Genomic DNA, 21,488 nt, shown 5'->3' on the forward strand with positions numbered 1-21,488 from the left:
GGATACAACCTTTATACTGCCCATACCATATTGATTCAATTCAAACAATTTCCAAAGCAACATTATACCTAGTACTACTAGTATAGGCAACAAAAAAATCCTGCTCTATCGAGTATCGACCTAGCCATATTTTGAATTTGGGAGGTTTTTTGCTTAATGCATATGGGCTAAATCTTTTTGGTAAAAGTGTATTGATTTGGACAGAAAAAAGCAAGCAAAAAGAGTGAAAACAAAAATGCAATTTGTTTTACAGATTTTGGTGATTTTTAGGATCATTGACAAAAAATAAAAAACCAGGTCAACTGACTCTACTTGAAGGGTCTGTCTGCTGGTAGAACAGAGTTTTTTTACTGAACATTGCCTTTTACATGATCCTGGATTACTTACGGAAGCTCTCCATATCTTGCCCCGATGCAAATGGAGGCCAATGTGATGGCCTGTGCTCAGTCAATTCAAACATTGGACCAAGATCCTTCTCATAGATGACCTGCAAATTAGGAATGAATGAACGAATGATTAATGAGATTTACAATGTGTGTACCATCGAAACAAGATGGTCAAAGGCGCAATATACAATTAAAGAAACAACATCATAAAAGTAAATCTTAAAATCTTTTGCAAGGTTCCTTTTCAGCATTAACCATCGCATATACACATGGGACATCAAGCATGTGCATATAGGACTTTGTGAAAAACAATACGCACTAGACGGTTAGTATGCTTAACTTGTAAAAGGAAATCTGCAAAATATTATAGTAGATACATGCATGATGAAACTATTGGCCAATACATGAAAACTTATAAATAATATTATTGTTCATACATGTACATGTAGCAGCAGTACAAAAATACAAACTTAATTATTTATTTGTATTTCTATTATAATTATTTTAATCATTATTTTAATATATCACATTTTCTGTAATTACATTTCTGCAAAATAAGTCAATTCTAATTATTGTTTTTTTGGACTCAGTAGATGAAAATTTAAATTTGAAGTGCATCAGTCATTTTAATTCCAAGATTTTACTTTGAGCAGACTCTTTTAAACAAAAGAGTTTGATATAGATCCATATGATACAGCCATGTTCAAAATTTATACTCTCTGCAACTATATTACAAATATCTAATATTAATTTGTCTGTACTTTCCTGGGAAGCATATATCGTTCACAATCAGCATGCACGTAATTGGGAAAACAAAAACATTTCTTTTGGAAGATTTTAAAATGTTGACAAGCACAGGACTAAATTATTCAATTTTGCATTAGGCAATTAATTAGGATAAACAAACCAGTCATTAAAATCAGTGATAGGGGATTAGCACTTCCCTTAGATGATAACAATAATACAAGCTAACCAAACACATGTGTGATTCATATCCAGTTGAAATCCATAAACCCCATATGGAAGACATGACCTAAATCTCCCATACAGGGAAATGGAATCACCCATTCAGGTAAACCAATTTGAAATTCACACTCCCTGTGTGTGAGATTAAGGTCATGTCTTCCACAGGGGCTGTACAGATTTCAACAGGAATACCGTAAAGATTCGTCTAATGGTGCACTTTGTAAATTTCATGTGCAAATAGAGAGCTCCCTCCGCTGAAATCCCAACAAGAATTAAGGTTCCGTAACTGTATTTGCTGGCGGGAATTTTACGGGAGGGCTCTTTTAGCTTATGCCTAAAATTCCACTAATGTCAAGGGAGCCATAATAGTGCCATCAGTCAACATTTACAGGAGCCCATTTTACTTACCTTTTGCACATCCACACACCAATCCTCAAAATCTTCCTCGGTGTGAAAGTAAAAACCCTGTTGACAAAACAAATCATGAAAACAGGTTACATTAATATACACTTTTTAATTATAATTAACACAAATATGATGATACAAACAATAACAGGTTATGTTAATTAACACTATGTAAGTTATTGCATCAAAACTACAGGGTGTCCTTAAAGCCGCCTCTTTACCATATGAAGTATTCATATTCATGTAATATCTCTGCACATTTGAAACTTTAAATTTGAAAGAAAACTCGAAAGAAGACATCCTTTAACACACACACTAAGGTGGTGTAAAAGTTTATACTATGGAGAGTAACTTTTGACCTGTACTGATAACAAGTCACTTTCAAAGTCCAAATCAAGTCATTCTGTTAGAGTTGCAAGTCACTATTCCATTCACAAGAAATGGTGACTCAAGTCCAAATCACACAACTCGCTTACAATTCTGGATAATGAACCAGAAAGTCAAAAACAATAAAACTGTTTATCCCCCTGAATATGCCAGTTACCCTATTCATCAGGCAAAAACTTTACAAAAAGGACAGATATAACCCAAAAAGGAATAAAATGCCATATACAATTTCTACCTACTTCGTACTGGTCAGATTCTAATCTAAGATCAAGAGGTGTGACACCACCACTGACCTAAATACTATTACTATGCTTGGGTAAATCACTGCACTAATTATAGGAAATGCATCAAAAATAGGTCACTGGTTGGGACAGTTAAATGCATTGTCTGTCTCATTAGTAATAAGTAAGCTGACCATAAGTACCAGGAACTCTATATTTATATTGTGTGACTCCATATGACTCTTTAATTTATTCATTTAACAAGCACATGTGGTATCTATTACTCAAATCAGGTCAAGGACAATTGTTTGATCACATATATTTATAAACTGAGTATATTGCATGTCTTAACAACTTATCTACATTACTCAAATCAGCTCAAGGACAATTGTTTGATCCTATTTATTTATAAACTGAAATGCACGTCTTAACAATTGGTCAACTGACTTAATAGACAATGTCTATTAAACATTGAAGAGGATTATCACAATATAATACACAAGCCAAATTTGACCTATAACTGCCAGACCATACACCCCAGGAGTACCCTGTCTCCATGATCACTCATGGTCCCTGTGCAAAAGTACAGAGGGAACAATGGCTGGTTCAGTGGTTCGTTGATTTAAAAATTTGGGTTTTATCTTAATTTTGGAACACATGAGAACATGAGACCTGGGGTCTAAAAATACAGTCAAAAACCTGTGATATATTGGTGTTGTAAAAATCTCCCATGTGTACATGTTCAATGAACCAGTTTTGCAATTTGGATCCCACACCACATTAGAACTTTTCCTAACAGTAAGATGTGCACTTTTGCTTAAATGGAAAACTTCTCAACTGCTTTTGGTAATAATGAACATGCAAAACATTTCCACCATGGTCATGCTTTAATAAATGCAGTGGATGGAAAGCAGGTGCAATTTCCTCTGTTTGCTAAGATGCTTTTTAAATGGTGTTAATTATGTGATACCATCTTGATCCAATAAGGGCAATTGTACACGCTATAAGGTCTCAATCCTGCCCTGATGCATCCAGCTATTGTATGGTGAGCACAATGCATCTGGGATTGTGACGTGCAAGGGAAAATACAAAATGCAGTCACCTAGTGCAAGTCTGTTGTAGCTGATGCAAAAATAATCAATATTAAATGACCAATCGAATGATTAGGAATCTTTAATAAAAAGAAAGCGCAGTGATTTAAAGTGTGCTACGCACTGGCACAATGCCTAGACGTTGATCCACAAGCCTCAGCACAATTTACAGGTTGTTGCTGATCACTAGAGCCCACATCATTCCATAAACCAATTAACAACAACAACACAGGGACTTTGCAGCTTCAAGGGCGCACACCCTAGACATTCCACAATTGCAACCAGGATCAGCTCCCAGAGTTTCATACAGGTTAGAATGAGACAACTAGCAGAGAGTGTACGTTACCACTGCCAGGGTTCGAACCCGCAACCTCTCGCACCATAGTCGAACGCCTTATCGATTGAGCTAACTTGACTGCTATATAAACATGATAAACATCCTCAAGAAGTAACTTACTAATGCAATAGATGGATCCAGGTTCTGTATCTTCATCCTGCTGGCTTGTTCACAGTGGTAGCTATCATCTGGTATGTTGCCCCATTTGTCATCATGGATGCATGGCTGTGTTGTGTGCGGATCTAAGTATACTAATTCATCATCTATAGATCATGAAAAAATGTCACAAAGTAGTATAAATGGTATTGCATACAAAAATATTAACTGTCTATGAGTGTGATAGTTGAAATGGTGAATGGCAAGTGGAACAAAACATTTTTCACCAAGTAATTATATTTCGACCATTACACAAATTTAAGACAGTTAATATTTGTTTCATATCACTCATACATAAAAAATTTACTTAAAAATACTGTTTAAGGGGGAAAATACATTTTGTCATTAACATTAACACCACATTTTGCAGTGACACACTTCACATTTTGGGGTCCACCCCATAACTAAATTGCTGAGTCAAAGAGTCAGCGCACAGCCTCGCACTACAGTGCGGTACTATGATGGTAAAAACTACAACGCAGAGAGACTGATCACAATAAAATGATTAATAAATAAATCAGAGCAACAAATTTGAGTAGTACAAAAGTTAAATTTTGCTTTCTAACCAATGAACTGTCTAGAATTTATGTATGAGTGACATAATATTGTATCCTTTTGTCATAAACTATACAATTTTGGCCAAAAACTGTACAGTAGCTGACCTGAAACTCTAAATGCATTTTTATTTCCTTTTTTATATATTTTAGAGTCAGGATGGACGGTAACATGTTCCTCAAATTGCTTATTTATTATTGTCAAATCAGTGTACGGTAGGTTAGATGTGAAACTTTATAGTTTTAAGGAAATTCTACAGATTGATTTTTACAGGATATTTAGTGATTTCATATTGCTTGTAAACAAAATGTATGAAAAAAAGGCAGTTCTCGAACCACGAGTCTCGTCTGCTTTCGCAACCGCCTGCTTTTGTGATTACTTTTGGTAGAGGTAAATGAATTTGGCGGTTATCAGCTAGGCACGATTATCTGGCTGATGGTGACTGTGCCCACCAAGTTTCATGCCCATGCAACAGTTTTTACTAATTTGACCCCTGGTGACCCTGAAATGACCTTCCAAAACTTTGGCTCTAAATGTTGACTGTATCCACTAAGTTTCATACCCACACGACAGTTTTACTAATTTGACCTCAGATGACCCTGGTGACCTCGAAATGACCTTCCAAAAATTTGGCTTTAAATGTTGACTGTACCCACCAAGTTTCATGCACATCCGATAGTTTTTACTAATGTGACCTCAGATGACCCCTGGTGACCCCGAAATGACCTTCCAAAAATTTGGCTTTCAATGTTGACTGTACCCACCAAGTTTCATGCCCATCCGACAGTTTTTACTAATTTGACCCCTGGTGACCCCGAAATGACCTTCCAAAAATTTGGCTTTCAATGTTGACTGTACCCACCAAGTTTCATGCCCATCCGACAGTTTTTACTAATTTGACCTCAGATGACCCCTGGTGACCTTGAAATGACCTTCAAAACATTTGGCTTGAAATGTTGACTGTACCTACCAAGTTTCATGCCCATGCGACAGTTTTTACTAATTTGACCTCAGATGACCCCTGGTGACCTTGAAATGACCTTCAAAAAATTTGGCTTGAAATGTTGACTACCTACCAAGTTTCATGCCCATACGACAGTTTTTACTAATTTGACCTCAGATGACCTCTAGAGGTCCTCAGTGACCTTGACCCACTAACCAATACAAACCGGTTTTGTCTCGGGTCAAGATGCACCCACCCACCAAGTTTGAGAAACGTGCGACTCCTAGTCTCCGAGAAAATAGGCGAAAACCAAAACTTTAATCAAATTTGTCACACACACACCCCCACACACATCCATACGGAAAAGTGATTATATAGTCTCCTGCCTTATCAGGCGAGACAAAAATTGAAAAAAATTTGTCATCAAATTTCAGTTTCTCTGGATTTTTTAAATAAAAACAAAATGCAGTAAAATTTCTTCTCATTCAAAATGTGTGCAGCCTACAGGAAACAAACTTGTGTATAAAATGAATCAATGCAAACTTAATATTAATAAACAAGCAGGGGCGTAGTAAGCTTTTTAGCGCGAGGGGGCAAAGCCAAATTTTTGTCCCTGATTTGTCAATTTGTTGTCTCAGGACACTTTACTCTTTGCCATCCCCATTTTGCCCCTGATAATTTTTTGGGAGGGGGAGGGGCACTCTGTAGCCCCCTCTTATGCCACTGTAGGGTATGGTAGCACTTTTGAAAGCTTCTCCTAGCCAGCTACATTAGGCTGTGATACCTCAAGTAATTGTGTGAATTTAACAACTGATACAAGCAAGAGTTTCTACATTTCTTTTCAACAAAATATCTTCAGAGTAATCTGTGTACTACTTACCTAGAAAACCAATAAAATAGTGTGCATGATTTGGCTTGCCACCTATGACACCCAATGAATGGCGAAGCATAAAGCACCGTTTTAATCTTTCTATGTACACATTGTTTATTTCATTCAGTCCAAGGCGCAGTGGTATTAAAAGTACCAATGGTCTCCATGACCTTTGACCTGATGAGGCCGAGGCTGATTCACATGAAGCACCTCCTATACTGCCATTGAGTGTATGTGGGTTTGGGTTGGGTGTACTACTAATACTACTATTACTAGAGTTGTTGCATTGAAGGCATAGTGTTCCTGAAAAGGATAAACATAAGTTTCATTAGTTATATAATATCAAAGCGATAGAATTGAAGTTTATATCACAATAAAAACATTGGAATTAAAGTCACATGTTCAGTGTTGGAAACATAAATCTAATTTCATCAAAGTTTACACCAAGCATGGTCATGTGATATCAGAGTGAAGTGATCATCTTATTTATAAGGTATATTGCTGATCGAGATCAATTTGAGCCCTTTTCCTTCCCAGCATGCATCACTTTTGCCTATCGATCACTATCAGCAATATACCTTATTGACAATATAAATCACATATACAACTTGACCACATTCAACTTTCACATGATCCATTTAAAACAAATATGTTTGCTTTCATATTTGATACGTCATGCAAGTAAAACAAACAGGATTACAAACAAAATCCCACAAATTTGATAATTAAGGCCCATCATTCACCAAAATCAAATAATAATAAACAATTAAGTTTAATAAAATATTATGACAAGTCAAGAACGTTCTGGTGTCTTGAATTACTCAAACATATCAATTTAACTATGTTAATTAACTAAAATTAACATATCAATTAACTGACAGTGACATTTCATATGTTATAATTAAATTTACGTTTTGCCAATGTTGCCTGCTTTATGCCAATGTTTCCTTTCACTTGTCCCAAACTGAGGGAAAATGAGGTAGGCCATTTAAAATCCACACAAGATTTTGGAAATATCTTCCACAAAGAGAGTATAAACTTAAAATAGAATTAACACAAATAGTCCGCTCCATTTAAATTTCATACAACCTCGGATGAGAAAGATTCAACCTGGATCTTTCACAGAGGGAGGGTGAGTTTCAAATGGAGCTGCCTAATGTGTTCATTCCACTTGAAATTCATACTCTGGGTGTGGAAGACATTTCCAAAATCTTTCACAGGGGTAGTGTGGATTTTAAATGGAATAGCCCAACGGGATTGGGAATGGCTTTCATTCATTCAAATTTCTCAATATCTGAATTTTGATCATTTGCATGATGTATGTTGTGCTTGCATAAAATTTGAATTGATAACAAAGGTTCCATCAAGACCCAACTGTATCAAATCAAACTCACAAAAGACAGAATAATTATTGTGGTTTCTAAATTTTTGAACCTTGCCACCAATTTCATCTGGGATTTCCAAGCTTATTTGGATGTCCGGTTGTACATTGTACCAGATGTTCTTTAAATCATACCATATGCAAGACAGGTAGATAAGCGTGACCACTGTGGCATAGGAGATACAGGTGCATTCAACTTCCCATACTTCCATAAAAATGTCCATACAGTTTATTACATATATCCCTTATAACTCCACACAAATCTAGATAAAAAATCTGTGAGACTCCTAACACTGACTACCAATGTCTTGTGTGGTGTAAACTGATACATTGACGTAATTGGAAGAAACCACAACAGCTGGGACAAATATTCTAAACCTATCACAGGAAACTTGACAATGCTGTCATAATTTTCTTGTATACAACTATATTCCAGAGAAGTATGGCACTTTCTTGCTCTGATCGAAGCAAGCCCCCTGTTAATTAGTGACATACATTGGATTTGTGTTCCCTTCATGACTGCCACCTTTGCCGACCAGCGGTTTCCCATGTAATCGGCCAATTAGATTATCGGTTTGTTGTTAAGATTGTCAGAAAATTGAGTAATCCAATCAGTATCCCACTTCCAGGTTTACGCTGTGAATACTCTCAAAATGTAAACAAGTGTCAAAGTTCTCAGCCAGCAAGTGTAGTCACTGGTATATATTCAGTTCTTTTATCCAGATTTCACCCACTGTTGAATTCAGTATATTTTGAGACACATTGTTTTTATAATAATAAAGTTTAAATGTCCTAACCAAGATTTTGACACAAAACACCAGGTTTTTACCAAAACTGTTGTGCATCAATTCTAGTAATTCAGTAGTGATTTCATGACTTGTAAAAGGTTGATTCCATTTGACTGCATCCTGTAGATTACAGGTAAATATCAAAATAGAATTTAAAATTTCTTTCAAACATGCATGGAACAGTTATTCACTATTATTTGAAATTTTAATCTGAGACTGTGATTTTACATTCCTAAGGTATATATAACCACATTACAAATCACAAAGATACATTTGAACAAAGTATATCGTCCCTGTAATGACAAAATCTTGTATCTCACTTTTTGGTGAAATTGCGATTTTGTACTGATTTTGAAGCTAGCAAGCCAAGCTTCATACTGGAAAAACCTTGTATGATATCTGCAACAATAAACCCACAGTCACATTGTTTTCAAAATTGAAGTGACAGAACCTCATATCTATATAAGATAAGATACGATACATAGTTACAGTTTTGTCACTAAACATTTCAGCCAATAGTGAAAGAAATGTTAAGTATTGTGCAAAAACCTTGCACCTCCAAAAATCAAAACCTTGAAACTTTATTTTTGTGTCTTTCTTTGTGCTTGGAGTTACAGTCATGACTGCAGCAAAGCGCATATACAAAACTTTTCATGACAAAGGAAGGCAGCCATTGGTGCTAAAATTTCAAGACAGCAATGTTTTTTTGCCTTCCTGAACATTTCAATTTTTCGAGATACAAGTAGGTTTTGTCATAACAGCAACGATATGTACCATCACTATCTTATAAAGGCATATAGCACTGAACTTACTGATATCATCTTTGACAATTGTGTTGTCCAAAGCCACATGTACACCTATATTGCTCCATTCATCAAATACAGACAGTTTCTTGAGCACTTGTGATACTGTGTTTGGTCCAAACCACTGTCCTATACTTTTACCTTCACCGACGCCCATTTGTGCTGTAAAAGAAATGGTATGGATACAGAGTAAATCCATCAATTCTGTTTCTTTTCGAATACCCCACAGTGCACCACTTACCGGATAAAAGAAAGGAATTTTAATTACTGTATATGGTTATTGTTATTTTTATTGTATGAATATTGTATTTTTTAAATGCCTTAAGAAAGAGAGAGACAAAGAGGATAAGCAAGCAAGCAAGCAAGCAAGCAAGCAAGCAAGGTAAAGAAAAGCAATGAAAAGAAGGAAAGAAAAAAGGAGAGGAAATGAGAGAAAGAGAATGAGAGAAAGAAAGGTAGAATGCATTTGAAAGAACCCTGAAAGAGAGAAAAAGAAAGAAAGAAAGAAAGAAAGAAAGAAAGAAAGAAAGAAAGAAAGAAAGAAAGAAAGAAAGAAAGAAAGAAAGAAAGAAAGAAAGAAAGAAAGAAAGAAAGAAAGAAAGCAAGAAAGCAAGAAAGCAAGCAAGCAAGCAGAATGTCACAATGGATCAGCAGGTTTGATTGTAGAAATCACCTTATGTAAGCAGAACATGAAACAGGAAATGTAGGAAAGTAAATAAGACCATGGTGTGCGCGACAAATGTAGGGTTAAATCACAAAGGCTTTCAGCATTTACCAAAATAGTTTTGGGAATTGTTCTAAATATAGAAATATAATTATAGCAAAAATCTGTCCACCATATGACCTCAACTTAAGTAACATATCAACAATTATGAGTCAAGTTGCTACACACAACACTGACCATCAGTAGTGATCACCTAGTAAAAGATAAGGAAATGTTCTAATCATAATAAAACACTTTCCGTCACATGATCTAAAACGCTTTCCATCACATGATCTTAGCCAACAGGTAAACAATCATGTGCTTAGTTGTAGCACTGACACTACATCCACTACCTGCTTAGTAAAGGAAGTCGCACACCAATCAAACTGAGTGCTAATTTTAAAGCTACAGTAAGCCAAAGAATTAAGGTACCAGTTGTGTTCACCCCTGTATATCCTAAATAAAGACAAATATGTCAAAATTAAAACAAGCAGCCAATACCTGTACTCTTTAGCTCTGATTTAAGACCTTATTTGTTGAAATTGGTTGAGAATTAAAGAAATGGTGATCTAAAACCTACTGAAGAAACAAAATCAAAAGTTGCACTTTCATGTTCTAATCAATGAAAGCTTTCAATGTACTAACCAATGGAAGCACAGTGCTACAATGTAGTTCTCTTGTTCGCGAATGCTTTGTGTACAAATCAATAGGGCATGGAATGGAGCAAACTGCAACTTTTGAATTGCCATCTTCCTAATTGGCTTTTGGGATCGTTGTGTCTATATTTCTTGAACAATTTAAACGAATGAGGTGTTAAATTCGAGCTAAAGGGTGCAGCTATTGGCTGTTGGTTCCAATTATGACATATCTGTCTTTGTTTAGGATATACAGGGGGTGAACATAACCGGTACCTTAATTTTTCGGGCACTGCGTTAGAATTCCAAAAACAAATTAATCATGAGGCAACAACCTCAACAGCTGCAACTACTGAGTACTGATCATCACTGAATTCAGTAGCTCCAGAAAATTTTCAACATTAGAAGGGGGCTGACATAACCTAATTATGTTGATGACCTGTTTTGGCAAAAATAGGTCAAAAATTACCATTTTCCCGGTACTGATCAATTGATATTTTTTTACTTCCCCTGGAATTATTAGTGGCTCCTCAAATTCCCTGTCATTTCTACTTAAATGCCACTGGTTTTACTCAAACTTTCAAAATTTGAGATTGCTTATGAATCATTTCTAAAATGGCCCCCTTGCTTTAATATTACTTACCTATTTGTTGAATGGAATAACAGCTATCCTTTCTGTCTAGAAACATCTTCAAGATTTTAATATATTTTGCATCTTCTTTATCTGGATTCCACCTCCAATCTACAGATATCAACACAAAATAAACAAACATCTCAATGTTTCGTGTAGAAATCAAAAGTTCAGATGCATAAACCGATCAATGTCATTTTCAAACTTTTTGGGTGAAGGCCCCCAGCATCTGCCCTATAATTCTAGCCTAAATTGACATCCTACAATGTACATTAAAAATCTATGGTAAATTTGAGCCACTGTGATCAAAGGTAGCACATATGTGGTGTGATCAAGCAAAATCAGTCTGAAGTCGGACATATTGAATTTTCAGTTTCATAGATTGTAAACAGCTTTTTCAAAGCTACGTTTTGCAGAAAACCCCATTGAATTTACATGTAGACAACCACTTCAAAAGATATGAGCAGTTTTAACTCAAAAGTTAAAAGTTTAAAAAGAGTTTCCAAAACAATAGGAAACAAAACGAAATACTTCCTTCATTGTTTTGGCTATATCTCAAAATCAATATTTCCAACTTCCGACTGATTTTGCTTGATCACATTATCACATAATTTCTTAGTATTTTCTTTACATTTGACCAGTTATATTTGCCTGTATCACAAATTGAGAAAAATGGATATATTTAGGGATTCAATCACGTTTCACCGTTGTTCATCACCGATTAACAACAATGCGTCCGCGTCGTCTGAGTGGTTTACTTCGCGAGGGCAGCTTTAGCTGCCCGAGTTTAAGTAAACCACGATACGCTGCCGGACGCGAAGTTGTTAATCGGTGATGAACAACGGTGAAACATGATTGAATCCCTTTCAACAATGAAACAAGCTAAAAATGTCTAATTCACATGATTCTTTCATTCGGAATGTCCATTTGTCATTGCCACTCAACCTTACAAAATGATCACGGTATTTCTCTGTTGATATCAGCAATAAAACTAAAGAATAAAGCGGTAATATTTAGCTGCTACCGCCAACATAAGAGAGTTCATGTTTACGCATATTATGTTCCTGGCATGACGAATTTTACGCGCTCATGCGTAATGCGTACGCGTAACCTCGCGTTCGCGTATACGCTACTGCACTGTGGATTCATCACGGATTAACAACGCTTGGCTCCTGTACAAAGGTATAGGAAGAGTTGTTGAATGGTTTTTCATCTGTACTCTAAATATTACCTTTCATCCATTTTTAAGACTTTCCATTTTGATCTCCCATAACTATCCTATTTTTTGTCTTGGTGAGCTTCCAATAAGATCATATTGTTTTGAATTGAGCTCCCTCTCAACATTGACCATACAATTGGTAGAAATACAAATGAACTTTTTCAAACAAGAATATCTCAGATCACATCTGATGTCATTTAATATCTGTGTAACAATATGATATGCCTATTTGATGATTGAGTTGTCATTAGTAGCGAGCCGATGGAACAGTAAGTTCTCATAACACTAAATCGGGAAGTAAATCAAAACTAAATCACTTCACGAGTGATTTACTACGTCCTCAAGGCCAGGGCAAAGGAAGTATTGGGATTCCACTGAATAGGGTGTTACCTTTTCAGGAACAAAATGTATTACACAATCATTGTTTTTGCTACAAAACAATAATATGGACAAAAAAAGTATGTCTCAATGCTAATTGCTAAGATTTGAATATCCAACGGAGAATGCGTTTTTCACTTTTTTAATTTCTCGACTCAAACTCAGTCAAAATAAGCTTAAGTTTCATGATTCATGTATATTACATTCATACACATACCGTAATATTTTCACTAATATAGTGTTTAATCATACAATTCTTCAAACAAATGCTTTTGAAACTTATTTTTACATATATTTAAGTAAAAAAAAACCCAGTAATTGGCCAATTTCTTTGACACACTCACTTTCAATGCACACTGCAGAACTAAATGTATGTGGCAGCTTTAAAACATGCTTTTTTTAATAAGACTGAAAACGAGTGAAAATTTCAGCTATCAATTTGCACCTGAAACTGATTCACGGCATAGATGTATATAATAAATTTAAGTACAATTTCTGGTCTTTTGACTTTGTTTGCTCTCAAGTCTCATGCTTTATCATGTGACATCCTTGTGCTTCAATCACAGGATAGAATGCTTACAGCATGTTTGGAAACTACTATTTTAACAATTTTAAATTTTTTGAAAGCGAATCAATTATTTTAATGCTAGTTTTCCAGTTGTGTTCCCATGCTGTAGATTATAAATAATGTGTGACCTTTGTAATGTAATAATGTCAGTATGTCACATACTCAGGAATCAGGATTCACTGACTCACAAGGTACAAAAAAACATGCGCTGAATTAGTGACAGTCACATGTTGCTAACATTTTCTGGGTTAAACATTTCCAACTGACAACATTCTGTGTTTTTCCTTGAATTGTTCTGTGAATGGTAATATGTTTTGCAAACAGCATTGAAATGTTTTGTTTGATTTGAGTATTACTATTACAAATAGAATTCTACTGTTTAAAACTGACAGCTAAATACACTCCTCAAAGTAATTAAAGGATAAAATAAAATAAAATATATTTTGGATTTATCAAAAAATTTCATTCAATACTTTTCAAAAACAAAATTATCTTTCAAGATGTTATAAGTGTCAGATGAAACAGTCATGACAAGACTTTTTACAGTGTTTAGTAGAGCATGGACAAGGCCACATAATATAAAAAGATATTTCAATTAGGTACAAGTATCATCATCATCATCATCATCATCATCATCATCATTAGTCAGCTGCGGAGCTGCTTTCTCCAACTATTGCAATCTTGGGCAAGCGAAACAATGTTGTTTGGCTGGATGAAATTGTTTGATCCTTTAATTACTTTGAGGAGTGTATATGAAGTCAGCCTGCATGCAACAACTAAATTCAGCAGAGGACTTTACTAGGATTTTAAAACTGCTAATAAAAGCCAAAAATAAAGACACTAGTTAGCACCTGATGCCAGTACCTGATGATCCTGTCAATCAAACACCCCATGGCTTTTGATTAGATAATATCCCTGTACCTAGGGAAAGCACCACTCCTTATACATGTAGTGCTGCGATACTAACCAATCACAGGCTGTGCTGAAGTTTGATTGACAGAATTAGTTTTATCTTTTATTTTGGACTTTCATTATAGCTAGTGCGTCATTTGACCAAAAGAAAGATAAGCCTACAATGTATGTCAGCATTGGACATTCTAAAAATATACCTTGAGGACAAATTGTCGGCAACTACATGTACATAACATAGCATAACATAAGATTTACACCTTTTTTAGCCCATGATTTTGCTATCTGGGATCTGTTCGAAAGTATGGGGCTACATGTACTTTTAATTAAAATTATCCACACAAAAGCTGTGTTAGCTGATTATAGTCCTGTTTGTTGCTGATATTACTATAAAAAACAACCCTTAGAGGACCCAAAAAATCTATACAGTCACTTTTTCACTACCAAAATCATTGAATCAACCAATAGTAATAATAGCTGCCGAAGTGAAATGGATTTGCTGATTGCGTGACTAAGTTTTTAAATTCTACGAATTATTACTTTCAGGTTTACATTTTATTTTCTACATTCTGTATTCTACAGCAATTTCATTTATTTTGGTTTGAATTTAAAGGGGCATAGCCCGATCGCTAATAGCCTCATCCCCAGAACCTCAGCTTTTACCGGAAGTGGAATAAATTTTGGTATCAGAAGAAAGATACTATTTTTCTCATTCACCCTGTGAAATTTCAGGGCTCAAAGATATTTAGTTTGAATGTTATGAATGAAAAGGTGCACATTTTTGGTCGACCAATTAATTAATACACAGTGTTACTATGAAGCTAGAAAATTAAATTTTTAGCTCTCATATCAAAATGAATTGAAACACCGGCGTGAAACTTCACAGATGGGAATTGGTGGTAAAGGTTATTTAATCAAGAAGAAAACTTTATATAGTTAAATCGGGCCACGCCCCTTTAAAGACATTTGTTGTTAAAGACAGCACATTCATTGAATTGTGTACATTTATTGTTTTTACTTCATAGCAACAACAAAAACCAAGAAAGAAACAAAGTACTGATAGACCCTGCTTTTACACCAAAAAGGGCAATGTATTTTTATAGGCCTTATTTTCAAACATTTGTTTGTCTCAAGGCAGCTATATGTCCCACAGTTATGTTACCTCTTCCTAGATGTCTGCATATTAGTGCTTGAGCTAGCATCATCTGTCCACATCGTAGCATACATCCCCAGCCTTGGTCTGATGTTGGCCCTGTACCACCTGAATAATATATAATTTAAACAAAAACATGATTTTTTCGATTACATATCAACACATCAAATTATGCGATGGTTGCTGCAGCATGTGAGCATTCATCCTTAATCTCATTTCGACACGTTTTATCAAATTTTTAGCACTTTGCACACATTTTGTTTATGACCCCTCCAATCAAAACTCATAATTCAGTCATGCTAGATCACAACTTATTGCTCCTATTTGTATACACATAACGGAATATGTTTATACTCAGCCAAAATAGATATTCATTTTGAACTAGAATTCACCTGTTAGTGAAATCGTGTAAACTAAATAAATAATACATTTTGGATTTATGTACATGTAGCACCTTTTTTCAGATTTCGGAGGATTCAAAGTGCTACAATTTCGCTGCCATGGTGAATTATCACAATCAAATCGCATCAACTAGACCGGTTGCAGCCGGACCCGACTCAAACCTATCCTTACTTAAGATTGTAACATCCACCAATCAGCTCCCCAAATCCCAATGGGTGAAGGAAATTTTTGAACCAAACGACTAATCACCGATTTTGAAAAGGAAACACACTGTTGCATATAATACCCACATGATTTTTCATGTTGTCCTTATTATTCATTGCTACATTCATGTCTTGTTTACATCAAACTACATGTGATCTTAATTCACTACCACAGTTTCCAATTGAATTCATGTTTACGGCTTGTCTGTCAATGCGTGAGTAATGGGGGAATCACTGCAAAGTGGACTCACTAGGAAATGGACATAAATCAAGTAACTTCCCCCTACTAACAAGGTAATGCATAGAGTGTACTAACTCAGTAATTGACTAATACTTTGACTTTAAGCAGTACTTCCTGCTGGTAAAGTCAAATCAAGAGTTTTCATTCATTCTCTTTTGTGTTTCATACTGCTGCGGTGAGTACATTGTAGGGTTGATGTAGACAGACATTTCCAACTTTGAGGTTTTCCCGTTTTTATATATTAATCCTAACCATGCTAACACTGAACATGGCCTTTTGCTATATATCTATGTTAAAGAAGACATGAAAAAGGAGAGGAGGACACAAGATGAAAGGCCCAGCGTTTCTTTGCGTTGCGCATAGGACTTACTTTCCTTGTAAGATTTATAGGTGTTATAGGGTTAATACTGCATGACTATTGACTAGAGAAATTAACAATCTTTGTTTTTGTCCATATATACAGTATTATACTTTTATTCATTGCAAATTCCTAATTGAAACAATATTGCCCATTATATATGTTTTTACAAAAATGTAAGTATCAATTGATCACCTCCTTATAGTATACTGTAATATTCTATCCACAAAGAGCAGCCAATTGTTTCTATAGTAGGAATTCCAATTGAATGAACACAGCCTGCAGCAGCTGTACTCGATCCAACCGCGATCGTATACAGCGTATTTCAAATTACAATGCAAACGCACGACCTTGGACACAATACTAACCAATCACGAGTGCGTTGGCATGGTTGGATTCACTTCTGCGATACTCACACACAGTAGCACACGCTGGCGTACATCGCGCAGTGTATGCAAAAATTTGTCACGCTATTGAAAGCTGCATTCATTCAACTGGAATTCTCACTATAGGTATAAATTATGAAGTAATTTGTTAGATTTATGACTACATGTATATAGTTGAGTAATTAAGCAATGAGTAAACAAACATACTGAGCAGCTTCATTTTCAATTCAAAATGCATTCTTAACAGAGATGTAGACTTGAGTCGTGTGGCTTGGACTCGAGTCTGACTCAAGTCACTATTTTTGGGACTTGTGACTTGACTTGGAACTTTTGCAAAATGACTTGACTTACTTGTGACTTAGACAAAATGACTTGGACTTGGACTTGAAAAAATTGACTTGTTACCAACGCAAGTCTGAGGTTACTTTCCTGTAAATTGAAATTTATGGATAGAATTTATGAATATTAATAGGCCTACAATAACATTAAAGAATTATCCGCTGGCGGGCCTCGTGTCCGGCATAACCTGAACTGGAAATAAATAAATACATAAATAAATATAGTGCCCTCAATCAGCGACACGGGCTCGGCGTGGGAAGTAAAAGTATGTCCCAGCAAACACAAAACTGCTGAATAGACTTGTAGTGACTTGTGACAATTTGTGACTTACTTTGGACTTGACTTGTGATTTGATGACTTGTGACTTGACTTGACTTGACTTGACTTACTTGGGACTTGGACAAGAGGACTTGTGACTTGGACTTGACTTGCAAAAAATGACTTGTTGACATCTCTGATTCTTAAACACGTGAGAAAGTCTCTGCAATCTTATTGGACTGATTAATTTTAAGCCTTGGGTAATTCTTTAAGCCTTTTTGAAATTTAGGATTGAATTTGATTAAAATTTGGTAAGATTAATATTTTTATTTGAAGTGTTTAAGAATGAGAATAAAGGCCTTGTTGTGCATCTATCCTCTTATATAATACAGGCGACATCATTATTTTAAAAGTAAAACAACTTCGCCGAGTTGTTTTATGCTAAAGATAATGATGTCACCCATGCTATATGAGATGACAGATGAATGATAACAGCTAAAAATAATACCTTTATTCTCATTCTTAAACACTTCAATTCAAATAAAAAATATTGTAGGTAGTCCTACCAAATTCAATCATTTTACAAGGAATTACCTACGATGGCTTAGAATCAATCAGTCCCGTTATTGATATGCGCCTCCAACTGCTTCAAATAGCGAGTACTCGTTATTTATGTCGATGTGCACACGCTGAACCGTGTTATATTGTGTCATATCACATAGCCAAGAACCAATAAGATTGCAGCAACTTTTTCAAGTGTTTAAGAATAACGGCAAGCAGTTTTAGAGGCAGTTAGAAGCAGTTTTAGAGGGAGATGGGAATAGAAAAGAAATGAATTACATGCATGCTTTATTAGATCATACTTACCTATGTGTGCGAAGCCTTTACGATACGACACCCATAATCTTGATCTGACATCTGACTGGGCCTCTTGCCTTTCTCTTCTTAAATTGTACTGTTTCCCTAAGATCCACACCGGTTTGTCTTCATGCGGGAAGTCAATGATGGCCACCATTCCACTCTCATAGGTAACACAGGCTGTAAGCACAGGAGAAACACACAGAAGTCGTCTCGTTACACGCTTCTTACGACTTTTGCTCATAAACCCCATCTGAACTTCCAATCACTGGTGTTCAGCCACTTTTGTGATAAAATTTTTGTTAACAAGGCACAGATGAACCAGCTTTTGCGACCCAAAATAAACTTCCTGATGCAAACAATTGATTTCAAAATTGTTTCATCTATTACGTTCCATTGTTAAAGCACATGTGACTACAAATCCTTTCAGTAATAATCAGTAGCTTCATCTCAAAAAGCACCAAGTTGAGAATATTATTTGCAATATTAGTGATTGAGAGTCTTTGTTTCTGTTTCCTTTACGAAATATCACAACCCTCTGCTTGAATCTGTCGCAATGTATTGGCACCTACACATCGCTATCATTATGCTGACTAGGCATGTAGTCATCCATTGACTTGGCGGCATGCATGCACTCTCACAGTTCACAGCCTTCTATATGCAATAGTCATAGTTTAGTTTCCAATTTGTGGGATAAACCTAGTGTCATGGGCACCTGTAGTATGATGAAGCCAAGTACGTACGTCAGAGTTTTGACGAGTGACTGGTTGTTCTAATTAGAAACACAGGGGTTTAAATTACTTACCTTGAGTAGGAAGTTCCATAGTAATGAGTGGGTTAGATTGATTATTTTTAGATCACAAATGTGGTTTTCACAATGAAAGTTACAATCATCTATCCTTAACACATGATTGTATGTCTGCTGAGGAAATGCTAAATACAATTCAATACAAAAACTTCTGACAGCTACTACTCTTTAATATCATTATTTCTCTATTAAAACCATAATGTACGAAATTGGTCATTTTTTCTCAAACCTTTTTTTTTGGGGGGGCATCTTGTATACTATACCTGTATAATTCAGCTGAAATTTGTAATTAGCTACAAAGCAAACACCATTGAGCCCAGAGGGGACACTCCCACTTTGGAGGCGATATGTATGTAGAGCTGTTAAGACCCGCTTTCACCCAAAGACCCCATATTTGTTTACGAACACATGCTCTGTCACCCAAAGACCCCTTATTTTTCCATTGGATCTGTCACCCAAAGACCCTTATTTTTCAATTTGAAAAGCAACTTTCATTTATCACTGATTTTGTTACTTATTTTGAAAAACAAAGAAATTTGATTTGAAGCCATTTAGAACTTGGGTGAGAGCCAAAACAGCACCACAGAAATTCAATGTTCGAGGTTTCTGTGGCGCTGTTTCGGCTCTCACCTAAAGGTTTCATTTAAAAAAAGGTCATGTTCTCACCCAATGACCCCATATTTTTTACATTTTGCTCTCACCGAATGCCAACAATCATGCTCTCACCCAATGACCCCATATTTTTTTCATTTTGCTCTCACTGAATGCCCCTTACTGTGAGAAAGGGAAGTTAATTAAAATCTATTTTGGTAACTATACCTTAACACATTGATTGTGTAGTACAATATAATGCACATTGGACAATGAACAATTGTACATTGTGTTGGAAAACACCAGCAACCTCAAGTAGCCAATTTTTCCATAACATCTACAGGTCAGTATATACCAATATGTATTTGGTCAGAATGAATAAGTTTGGGCAAAATTGGAAAAGAATGTATACGAAAGTAAAATCAGCCATTCTGGGATTCTGTTTCACTTCCAACCTAGAAACCCCATGATCCCCACACCTCAAAACAGCAAATAACATGCCTGCCATTATTTGAATTAAACTTGGTGTTGTGTAAAAATAACACCCCTCTCCTACAATGTACAAGTGCACCCTTTTAATGCAACTGTACAATTAAAGCCCATGGATCAATTTTGACTTTAGATACACTGTAATTTTTTTAATTCCCATTTGCAACTTTCTTTTCATAATTTAAAAAGCCCCCCCCCCCCCTTCCAAAAAAAAAAAAAAAAAAAAAAGGACTTATGCTTTTAAGAATCAATTGTCCAACTGGAATTCCTGGACGGTACTGATGAGCTACTGTATCACACCATGCCTTGTTCAAATAACACCTTTCTTTCATTTTTGCAATAAGAGGAACTATGCTTTTAAAATTGCTACTCTACATCAATGCATTGAAAACAAACACTCATTTTACAAACATAAGTAATGATGTCACAGTTAAACCATGTATCATATTCCACACAGAAAGTTGGCAATCTTTCAGTTTTGACTTTCATCCATGACTGATCCATATACATGTATGTAGACTAGAGGAAAATCTCAAATGTGTCCTTATTAAAAGTTGATGATACTTTAAAAGATAGAGCGTGTGAGTCTGACCCCCTCAGAAGGGGTGTTTGGTACCAGTTGGGGGGGGGGGAGCTACACTACTGCTACCAAAGTTGACATCATGGGCTACACAAAAATGCATGATAACAATTGAACCAGAGTAGGAAAAGGTGGGAAAAGGTCATCGAACTTCACACAGGGTCAAGTTGCTCAAATTGTGTTAAAACCATTCCAATGTATTCCTCTAGTCACAAGAATTCAGAAAATGTATAGTTTGACCTGTTTAGGATGTACATACCGTTCTCGAGTTATAACCGAAAAGGTCAAAAGTCACATTTTTTGGCTCTACGAATAACACATGCTCTGATTTTACCAAAAAAGGAGTCAAATTGTTCGTTTTGATCAAACAATTCAAATAAGGATAGGATTGCACCATCTAGGAAGTTTTATTACCCACATAACACAGCAAAATAGGTCAAGTACCATTGAGGCCTATTGACCTTGACCTATTTTGCTGTGTTAGCTAAT

The 21,488-nt window shown here is 35.6% G+C and overlaps 1 protein-coding gene across 6 annotated transcripts in view; it reads right to left on the reverse strand.

The window, feature by feature from the left end:
- LOC140155334 (cysteine protease ATG4B-like) overlaps nucleotides 1–21,488 on the reverse strand; it is a 36,170-nt gene that overhangs the window by 1,286 nt on the left and 13,396 nt on the right. For 5 of the 6 annotated variants that reach the window (XM_072178128.1, XM_072178131.1, XM_072178130.1 and 2 more), the window contains exons 2-9: nucleotides 18,541–18,711; nucleotides 15,496–15,594; nucleotides 11,272–11,370; nucleotides 9,300–9,452; nucleotides 6,328–6,621; nucleotides 3,914–4,056; nucleotides 1,761–1,817; nucleotides 388–487 (exon numbers count right to left, since the gene is read on the reverse strand). In XM_072178128.1, coding sequence (XP_072034229.1) covers nucleotides 388–487; nucleotides 1,761–1,817; nucleotides 3,914–4,056; nucleotides 6,328–6,621; nucleotides 9,300–9,452; nucleotides 11,272–11,370; nucleotides 15,496–15,594; nucleotides 18,541–18,711 — 1,116 coding nt within the window. Of the gene's footprint in view, nucleotides 1–387; nucleotides 488–1,760; nucleotides 1,818–3,913; nucleotides 4,057–6,327; nucleotides 6,622–9,299; nucleotides 9,453–11,271; nucleotides 11,371–15,495; nucleotides 15,595–18,540; nucleotides 18,712–19,103; nucleotides 19,259–21,488 lie in introns of those variants that run through there. The other variant, XM_072178127.1, reaches the window with a different exon arrangement.

Source organism: Amphiura filiformis, chromosome 6 (assembly GCF_039555335.1).
Source record: "Amphiura filiformis chromosome 6, Afil_fr2py, whole genome shotgun sequence".
NCBI lineage: Eukaryota > Metazoa > Echinodermata > Ophiuroidea > Amphilepidida > Amphiuridae > Amphiura > Amphiura filiformis.